Source organism: Phyllobates terribilis, unplaced genomic scaffold, assembly GCF_046119375.1.
Source record: "Phyllobates terribilis strain yellow unplaced genomic scaffold, ASM4611937v1 Scaffold_4__5_contigs__length_816908805, whole genome shotgun sequence".
Lineage (NCBI taxonomy): Eukaryota > Metazoa > Chordata > Amphibia > Anura > Dendrobatidae > Phyllobates > Phyllobates terribilis.
Genome location: NW_027362764.1, coordinates 518,230,135 through 518,240,449, shown reverse-complemented (window position 1 = coordinate 518,240,449; position 10,315 = coordinate 518,230,135). Strand labels below are relative to the sequence as shown.

The following is a 10,315-nucleotide window of genomic DNA, read 5'->3' as shown; positions in this document are numbered from 1 at the left end:
AAGTATTGAGGACGGTATCTCAGACTCCCAGACTCACAAAATCAAATTATATGCTGCATCTGTCTTTTTATTCTATTAGAAAGCTTCTGCGTTCTCTGTCTGCGAGGGGTTTCAGTGCTTGTGCTTTGTCTTAAGTGCATGGAAATATTAGTTTATGCACAAGCACAAGGCGGAGAAAAATCCTACCAGAGGATGTAAAAAGTGTATCCAATCATCATATATATATTTATATATGTACGTAAAGAGAGATTTTATTATATATTTATATATATATATATATAGATATTTACCATTTATACAAATAATGTGTCATTAGTGTGCTCTGTTAATTACAATGTGCAACAGCTTCCATACGTAGAAGACATGATACTGCTGACAGTTATACCCTCTCAATTTACCAGTGCTTGCTAAACAATGAAAGGTCCATTCAACCATTGCTTTAGGGAGTGTGGGGCTTCCGAAAAACTGGAGGACAACGACATAGAAAGAAGACAGGAGTGTAGGACTGGTCATCAAAGAAATCATACTAAATCAACATCGAGAGTAAAAGAAACTCCAGGTAATGAAACAAAATTTCTAAGCTGCTTATATAAAAACAAATTCTTTATCGGCCTCCTCTCCAGAGTCACTGGATTTGCTGCGTTGGTGAGAATCTTTACTTGATGACCTCGACTTGAGCTCTTGTCCATCCGGAGACTGGCTGTGATTCTTTTTTGGTGATGAGTCGGATGGAGTGGTAGGTCGTGCGGCTTTAAAAAAATAAATAAATCAGGCATTATTATAGGACTGAACAGGGATGACCTTCTATATTAGGTAACATCAGACAATAATATTCCAATATAACCTAAACATAGCAGCATTGCTATTCCTACACAAATGCAGATCAGTATGATAAGGCCATATATACGGATACGTGGTAAGGTTACAAGTAGTGTTGAGCCACCCCCGTAGTGTTCGAGTTCGGTTCGGTTCGTCGAACACCCGTGTGTTCGCCGAACTGTTCGTCGAACTGTTCGTCGAACACCTTCGAACACCGTTAAAACCAATGGCAGGCAAACAAAAACACATAGAAACACATAGAAAACACCTTCAAAGGTGTCCAAAAGCTGACAAACTGCTCAGAAGACATAACTAACACATGGAAAAGTGACAAGTACATATAGTCATGCGAAAATAAAAGAGGTGGAGGAGTAAAAGGAGGGGGAGACACAGATATAGGCATGTCATGCCCTTCTAAAATCCAAAAAGTGAGAAGCCGACACGGCCAGTCCGCTCCTGCCCGTGCCACCTCCGTGTCGCCGGGTTTGTGCCAGAGCCGCGGTGAACCCTGACGGCCAGCCCCCCTCTCCCAATACTGGTGCCTGTCCGCTGGTGGGTCAAGCGAGCCCCCCTGTGGTGGAGGCAGCTCTAAGCTTTTTAATTTAAATTGTCTCTCTAATTTGAATGAATACACTTTAAATCCATTTACAAGGATCTATTGGAGGGCAAGTCTCATGCCAGCAGCCGCGTAATTCCAGCTCCAGTAGCGTCCACTAAAGCTGCTGCAGTTTAAAAGCTTTTATAAGGATCGAGCTCGGCTGTCCACCGCAAGGCATCCTACTGCCAGTCCCAGCCCCTATGCCTTGGGGTGCCTCCTGATGCTCTTCACTAAGTATCCCATGGTCCCGAAGCATTTCCTTTGAAAAAATTAAGTGTCTAAACTACAGGTGGTGCAGCTTGCTTAACAGCCGGGATAATCCGCTCACTAGCAGACACTGCTACTAGGCACAAAGTATTTCCTGGGCTAGATGCAGTTAAAAATTTGTAATTAGATACTCTCGTTGGATGCTGAGAAAGCATTCCATAGAGTCTCCTGGCACGCCATATATGATTCTCTTAAAAAGCTTGGGGTAGGAGTCTAGGGGACCCTTTTATAGCCAAAATCACGGCCCTGTATCGCAATACGTCACCTAGGCTGAAGATAAATGGAACTGTAGCACCCTGAGGGCTCGGTTGCTACAGACGTATTGCACCTGACCCAGAGGTGTGATATCTCACTCTCAGGTAAGGATGGAGTGTGGATCAGGACCCGACACCTGCATGCATTACACCACATTGCCGTGGGGCAGGGCGACCAATATGCCCCTGAGATGGGCACGACAGTCCCTGTCCCTGGCTGGAGTGGGGGGAGGGAACACCGAGGAAGGGGAACACTGAAGTGCAGGAGCAGGGAGGAAGCAGTTCCTGGGTGCATTGAGAAGGGAGTATAAAAGGTGGGCACCATCTTAGTTCAGTGCAGAGAAGTCTGAGCAGAAGTGGCAGGGAGCAGGGGCTCTGCATGAGCTCTGCTCCGGAGGCGGGCCTAGTAACAGAGGCCCAGGCCTGGAAGAGGGAGAAGGAAGGAAGAGGAGCGGAGAAGGCTCCAGGAACGAGGAATGAAGGGATCCCAGGGGTGCGGACGGGAGAGTCGCCACCGCACGCCCGAATCCACCTGCGTGGAGGGGTCAGGCCAAAGGGGGAGACCGGTCCCCGAACTAGTGGAGGCAGGAAACGACCCTCAGCTAGAAACAGGAGGCTCTGACATTTTATGTGGCGCAGCCCCTCGCTACACCCGCTAGGAAGGCACCACATAGGGTCAGGGAAACTGGCGCCAAGTTTACCAAGAGGAGGCCCGAGGCAGCCGGACAGAAGTGTTGGTAAGAAAGGCCAGACAAAGGACACACAAAGGGGGTCCTGTGAAGTGCTCCAAAGTTATCTGGGAGTTGTCTGAGCCCCTCACCTGGTGAGCACAGTACGACGTGGGCAGCCGTTACCTGCAGACGTGGTCTGGATAATAAGAACTGTGAGTAAAGGCCCTGAACTGCATCACTGACTCCGTGTCGTTACTGCTGCTGCCCTGCACCATCACCCCCATCCTCCGCATACACTGCCCTGAGGCTATACTCCTCCCGTGGGGAGTTATGCTACGCTCTGCTGCACCCACAACACCAGCCTCAGCGGTCTGCCCTGTAGCGGCGGTTCACTCTGACCGCAATCCACGGGTGGCGTAGTCGGACATTTAAACATCAAAACCACATAAATAGTTCCGCCACTGGTTTGACCGCCCTGAGCCACGGAACCGGGTCGCCGCCACGAAGACTACAACCACCAGCATCCACCAAAAAGGGTCCGGCTCCGGGTGTCCCAAGGCCCAGGGGGTGCGTCAGAACATTTTCATCACCTTTCACAATCACCAATGGGACAAGGCAGTGATGTCCTCTGTCCCCTCTCTTATACATCCTAGTGACGGAGCACCTGCTCTCATCAATTCGCCATAACCCCAATATTAGGTGGATTGAGGTGGGAGGCACCGAGTACAAGTGCTCTCTATTTGCTGATGATGTCCTAGTATATATCACTCAATCACATATATCCATCCATGCTGTTATGGCTGAAATAGATCACTTTGTTACATGGTAAAATTTTAAAATCAATGCAGCGAAGTCTGAGGCCCTCGATGTCTCCCTCCCCAAATCCATATAGGATTCCATCCAGTCCAACTTTCCCTTTGCCTGGCCCTCACAGGGTATCAAATACTTAGGAATTCCTATTCATAGAGACCTCTCCCATCTATGTTATCTTAATTTTGGGCCCTTTATTGAACAACTCCATACAGACCACGGTTGGCAAGTTAGAACTGTAAGATTCACTACGTGAACCACTGGTGTTTTGTGGAAAAGCACATGTACACTGCGTTCCAAATTATTATGCAAAAAGTGTTTAGGAGTGATAAGGGAAGAATTTGTTTGTTTGTCAGTTAAACTCATTGATGGTGATGTGTGTCAGGGCTCTTTATATCACTGTAAGCAATTGCAGACACCTGTGCTAATTAGTTTGGCAGGTGTGTCCAATGAAAGGCAAGACTACTTAAGAAGGCTCTCTCACATTATTAAGCAGCCTACATTTTCTGCCAAAATGGGAAAGAAAAAGGATGTGTCGGCTGCTGAGAAGCAACAAATTGTGGAGTGTTTAGGTCAAGGCATGACTACAATCAACATTGTGCGATGATCAGGATGAAGTGTCTTGGCAATCAAGAAGTATGTAGCTGATTCACAGTACAAACGTGTGCGTGCTGATAAGGGCAAATTGAGGACTCTTTCCTACAGGCAATTACGTCAGGTTGAAAGAGCAGCGGCAAAAAAGCCTTGTCATAGCAGCAGACAAGTTTTTGAAGCTGCTTGTGCCTCCAACGTCCCCCGAACAACAAGATGCAGGGTCCTTCAGAGGTTTGCAGCTGTGCATGCGCCATCCTGTCGACCTCCTCTATCCACTTCACACAAGCAGAAACGGCTCCAGTGGGCCAAACATTACATGAAGACTGATTTCAAAACTGTTTTGTTCACGGATGAGTGCCGTGCAGCGCTCGATGGTCCAGATGGATGGAGTGGAGGATGGCTGGTTGATGGACACCCCACGCAAACACGGCTACAGCGCCAACAAGGAGGAGGTGGAGTAATGTTTTGGGCTGGAATCATGGGGAGAGAGATTGTCGGCCCCTTTAGGATCCCTGAAGGCGCTAAAGATGAACTCCATAATGTATGTGGATTTTCTCAAACAGCACTTCCTGCCATGGTTCAAGAAGAAGAACCGTGTATTTCACAGCAAGATCATTTTTCTGCATGATAATGCACCATCTCATGCTGCACATAAAACATCTGCATCTCTGGCTGATATGGGCATAAAAGGGGACAAACTTATGGTGTGACCCCCATGCTCCCCTGACCTCTACCCCATTCAGAACCTTTGGAGCATCATTAAAAGGAGTGTCTATGATGGCGGGAGGCAGTTCACATCTAAGCAACAGCTCTGGGAGGGTATTCTGTCCTCATGCAAAACAATTGAAGCAGAAACCATCCAAAACCTGACAAATTCAATGGACGAGAGAGTTCAGAAGCTCCTTTCGAACAAGGGGTCCTATGTGAAAATGTAACATCACCTAGAATAAAGTTTTGAGTTGAAAACTGTTTGATTTCAGTTTCTTACAACCTGCTAATGCTTATAATTTCAAAAATGACCATTTTTTTGGTCTTTATTAAAATGAAAAGGTTGATCGAAAAGTTTGGGGGATCTAAGAGTGTGGCAACCCAGTAGTCATGATTACTTCGAATTCTGACAATATGAGGGTCATGCTGCAGGTAGTGCAGCAAGAAGGCACTTATGTGCCTTGCGCATCTCGGAGCCCCAAAATTATTTTCCGGGCTAGATGCAGCTAAAAATTATTTTTAATTTTAAATCTGGTGAAGCTTTAGTATAGATGGCCTAATAGGATCAGTGCTGCACACTGCTACAAAGCCCAAATTATTTTCCAGTCAAGATACAGATAAACATGATTAGTAATTTGAAAGCTTAAAACGGTTGGTAGGGTGATTTTAACCAATCATCAAGCTTTTACTCTCCCCAGGATGACACAGGGGTAGAAAAGTCGTTTCGGATCCATGATTTGTTCATCTTTATGAACGTGAGTCTGTCTACATTATCAGTGGAGAGCCGCGTGCGCTTATCTGTCAGCACACCACCAGCAGCGCTGAACACACGTTTAGACAGAACGCTGGCTGCGGGGCATGACAAGATCTCCAAGGCGTAAGTGGCTAGCTCCGGCCATTTATCCAGATTGGAAGCCCAAAAAGAGCAAGGGTCCAGTGACACAGTCGAGGCTTCAATGTTTACTTGGAGATACTCCTGTACCATCGTCTCTAGGCGTTGACTATGTGTCAGACTTCTTGTCTCCTGTGGCCTTGCAAAGGATGGGCTAAAAAAGTGGTGAAATGATTCCGCAAAATTGATGTTACCAGCAGATACTGTGGTTCTGTTACGGTTTGAGTGCTGAACACTTGACGGTCCCACGGTTGGCAAGTTGGAACTGTGAGATTCACTACGTGCACCACTGGTATTTTGTGGAAAAGCACATGTAAGATTCTGCAACAGTCTCTGCTGATACTCCTGCATGCGTGCATCCCTTTCTATGGCAGGAATAATTTCTGCAAATTTACTTTTGTACCGGGGATCTAACAGTGTGGCAACCCAGTAGTCAGGATTATTTCTAATTCTCACAATTCGAGGGTCATGTTGCAGGTAGTGCAGCAAGAAGGCACTCATGTGTGTTGCGCATCCAGGAGCACCAAGTCCCTGTTGTGTTGGTGGCGAGGTAACAATCATGCTTCCTTCCTCTGTCCTCTCCCCCCAACCTCGCACAACAGAAATGTGATCAAGGTCTCCCTCATCTGATGAGTCTTCCATCAGTTCGTCCTCCACTTCTTCCTGGGCTCCTGCACCTTCCTCACTAGTTTGGCTGCTACCATGCGCCCTGGTAAAACCATCTCCCCCACCCTCACATGCCTGCCGCCTTGGTGCTGCCGACCGTCTGGACCTTGCAGATGTTAGCCCTTCCGCATACAACTCCTCCTCCTCTACTTCCTCCACCTCCTCTTGTGCCACCACCTGACTCCGAATTCTGTTTAACATGTGCTCCAGCATGTAAATCACCGGAATAGTCATGCTGATAATGGCATCGTCAGCACTAAACATCTTCGTCGCCATTTCAAAACTGTGCAGAAGGGTGCATAGGTCCCTGATCTGAGACCACTCCTCCAGCGTGATTTGCCCCACCTCTGAATCTCGTTGGCCCAGGCTATACGTCAGAACGTATTGCACCAGGGCTTGTCGGTGCTGCCACAGTCGCTGCAACATGTGCAGAGTTGAATTCCACCGGGTAGGCACATCGCATTTTAGCCGGTGAAGTGGCAGGCCCAACGACTTCTGTAGAGATGTAAGTCGCTGAGCTGCGGGATGCGAACGGCGGAAGTGAGCACACAGCGACCGTGCCCTCTGCAGAAGGCCATCTAGTCTGGGATAGTGGGCTAAAAATTGCTGGACAATCAGGTTCAACACGTGAGCCATACAAGGCACGTGTGTGACATTGCCCCGGCGAAGGGCCGCACCCAGGTTTGCAGCATTGTCGCACACGGCCTTCCCTGGTTTCAGGTCCAGTGGAGACAACCATTCATGAAATTGGTTCTCCAGAGCTGACAACAACTCCTCAGCTGTGTGACTCACATTTCCCAGACATTTCAATGTAAAAACCGCCTGATGACGTTGAGCCCTACTGCCAGCATAGTAAGGAGGTGTGCAGGATCCCTTCTGCGCAGTTAGAAAGCTTGTGGCATGACCAGACAGGCTTTGGGTGCAGGTGGAAGACCGAGAGGAGGTTGAGGAGGCAGAAGCAGTGGAGGAACTTTGACATAAAGAGGATTGACGCACAACTCGTGGGGACGGCAAGACTTGGACAGCAGCCCCTTGTCCTGCTGTCACCATAGTTACCCAGTGCCCAGTCAGCGACATGTAACGCCCCTGTCCATGCCTACTCGTCCAAGTGTCTGTGGTGAAATGCACCCTGTCACACACAGAGTTTCTCAAAGAAGCGGTGATGTTATGTGCGACATGCTGGTGGAGCGCAGGCACACCTTTCTTTGAGAAGTAGTGCCGACTGGGCATCTGGTACTGGGGCACTGCGACGGACATAAGGTCTCGAAAATCCTCTGTGTCCACCAGGCGGAAAGGCAGCATTTCTGTAGCCAAGAGTTGCAGATGGTGAAATTCAACCTCTTAGCTTTCTCATGGCTAGGAGGAAATGGTCTTTTACTTGTCCACATCTGAGGGACCGAGGGCTGGCTATTGTGCTTAGACGGGGTTGATAAGGGTGTCCCCGGCAAACTGCCGGTCTGTGAGGAAGATGCAGGCGGACATGTTAGGTTGCCTTGATCCAAAGGTGGTGCTATCGATGTCGGACAGCGCTCAACACCAGCTGGTGTTACCACCTCCAAAGAAAATGATGACCTGCCAATCACGCTGGCTGTTGCGGGTAAAGAGGTGGCAGGTCTGCGCCCCAAAACAGGTGTGACTGCTGTCCCCCCAGTCACAGAGGATGAAGAGGCCGCGGATGCACAAGATATGGCAGACGGTGGTTGGCCCGGCCGGCTAGGCCGCATTGTAGCACACTGAGCTTCCCACTGCAACTTATGCTTCATGTCCATGTGCCGGTTCATGCATGAAGTACTCAAACTATGTATTTTTTGGCCTCTACTTAGCTTTTGCTGACAAATGTTACAGATAACACGAGTTGGGTCATCTTTATCGATCTGAAAAAATGCCCAGGCTATGCAAGGCTTAGCACCCATGCGACCTGAAGAGCCACCACGACTTGTGGTGAGAGGCAGAGTTGTGTTTGAGGATGCAGTTGTTGACGTGCTTCCAGTACTACGTCTCTGTCCAGGAAGGCGCAACCTGACCTCGTCGTCACTAGCATCTTCCTCCACCTCCTCTGCTGACCTCATCTCTTGGCTGACTGTGGGTTGACAGTAAGTGGGATCTCCGACCTCATCATCATCACCCTGTGCGTTATCACACCCGTCGTCCTCAGAGCCAACCTGTTCCTGCCCTGACAAAAAACTAAAGTTGTCGCTCCAATCAGGTATTTGAGTCTTATCATCGTCTTCCTCATTGTCTCCACCAACAGGAGTTACAGTTTGGGAATGAGGGTCTACATTATGGTCAGAACCTTCTGCGTCTGGTCCTGGATCCGACTCAAAGATTCTGGGCATCAGTGCAGATCATTTCCTCGTCTGGATTCACAGAAGCGCTGGAGTCGACCTCTGATTCCCAGGCTATAGTATGAGTAAACAGCTCTGCAGACTCAACCATCTGTTCTACCTCATACTCAGACGGGCAGCTGGAGATTTGGGAGCTGTGAGGAAGCAAGTGCGATTGGGGTGACACCTTTGAGGACTGGAGTATTTGTGATGTTGAAGTTGATGTGGAGGAGAGCCCACTTAAAGGAGCACTTGATATCCGTTGAAGCACCTGCTGTTTTTGTGCCTCATCTGGAATTTGTAGCGATTGGCGTGGCCGTAAGAAAGGTATCTTATCACATTGTCCGCTAAAAGAAGTAGACATTTTAGTTTGGCTGGAAGATGGTCTTTCTTCGGCAGATGTTACTGTTGCTTTAACACCTACCCCATGGACACAACCTTTTTTCCCCTTCCCAACACGCCTATTCCCCTTTCCACCAGCAGCAGGCCTTTTTCCACTCATTTTGGTGGTTAACTAATTCACAACTCTGGAGTTGTTTGCACAAAAAAACAATGGATGGTAACCGAGCAGAGCTGAGTGGCCAAACTGTGGTATTAGGCCAAAACTATTGGCTGGGTTAGATGCAGAAAAAAATTATTTTGAATTTGCAACCTGATGGAGGTCAGTATAGATGGATTAATAGAACAAGACCCACACACAGCTAGAAGCCCAATATTTTTTCAGAGGTAGATGCAGGAAAAAATATATTCAGTTTGCAACCTGATGGAGGTCAGTATAGATGGACTAATACAACAAGTCCCACACACAGCTAGAAGCCCAAATATTTTTTCAGAGGTACTGTAGATGCAGATAAAAATTAGTTTTAATTTGCAACCTGATGGAGGTCAGTATAGATGGACTAATAGAGAAAGTCCGACACACTACTAGAAGGCCAAATATTTTTTCAGAGGTAGATGCAGAAAAAAATATATTCAGTTTGCAACCTGATGGAGGTCAGTATAGATGGACTAATAGAGAAAGTCCGACACACTACTAGAAGGCCAAATATTTTTTCAGAGCTAGATGCAGAAAAAAATTATATTCAGTTTGCAACCTGATGGAGGTCAGTATAGATGGATTAATAGAACAAGACCCACACACAGCTAGAAGCCCAATATTTTTTCAGAGGTAGATGCAGAAAAAAATATATTCAGTTTGCAACCTGATGGAGGTCAGTATAGATGGACTAATACAACAAGTCCAACACACAGCTAGAAGCCCAATATTTTTTCAGAGGTAGATGCAGAAAAAAATATATTCAGTTTGCAACCTGATGGAGGTCAGTATAGATGGACTAATACAACAAGTCCCACACACAGCTAGAAGCCCAAATATTTTTTCAGAGGTACTGTAGATGCAGATAAAAATTAGTTTTAATTTGCAACCTGATGGAGGTCAGTATAGATGGACTAATAGAGAAAGTCCGACACACTACTAGAAGGCCAAATATTTTTTCAGAGCTAGATGCAGAAAAAAATTATATTCAGTTTGCAACCTGATGGAGGTCAGTATAGATGGACTAATAGAGAAAGTCCGACACACTACTAGAAGGCCAAATATTTTTTCAGAGCTAGATGCAGAAAAAAATTATATTCAGTTTGCAACCTGATGGAGGTCAGTATAGATGGATTAATAGAACAAGACCCACACACAGCTAGAAGCCCAAATATTT

The 10,315-nt window shown here is 47.2% G+C and overlaps 1 protein-coding gene across 3 annotated transcripts in view; it reads right to left on the bottom strand.

Annotated features, from left to right (window-relative positions):
- Positions 1 to 239: 239 nt before the first annotated feature.
- CARMIL1 (capping protein regulator and myosin 1 linker 1) overlaps positions 240 to 10,315 on the bottom strand; it is a 344,138-nt gene continuing 334,062 nt past the window's right edge. For all 3 annotated transcript variants that reach the window (XM_073678871.1, XM_073678872.1, XM_073678873.1), the window contains one exon: positions 240 to 749. In XM_073678871.1, coding sequence (XP_073534972.1) covers positions 586 to 749 — 164 coding nt within the window. In that variant the 3' untranslated portion in view covers positions 240 to 585. The remainder of the gene's footprint in view (positions 750 to 10,315) is intronic.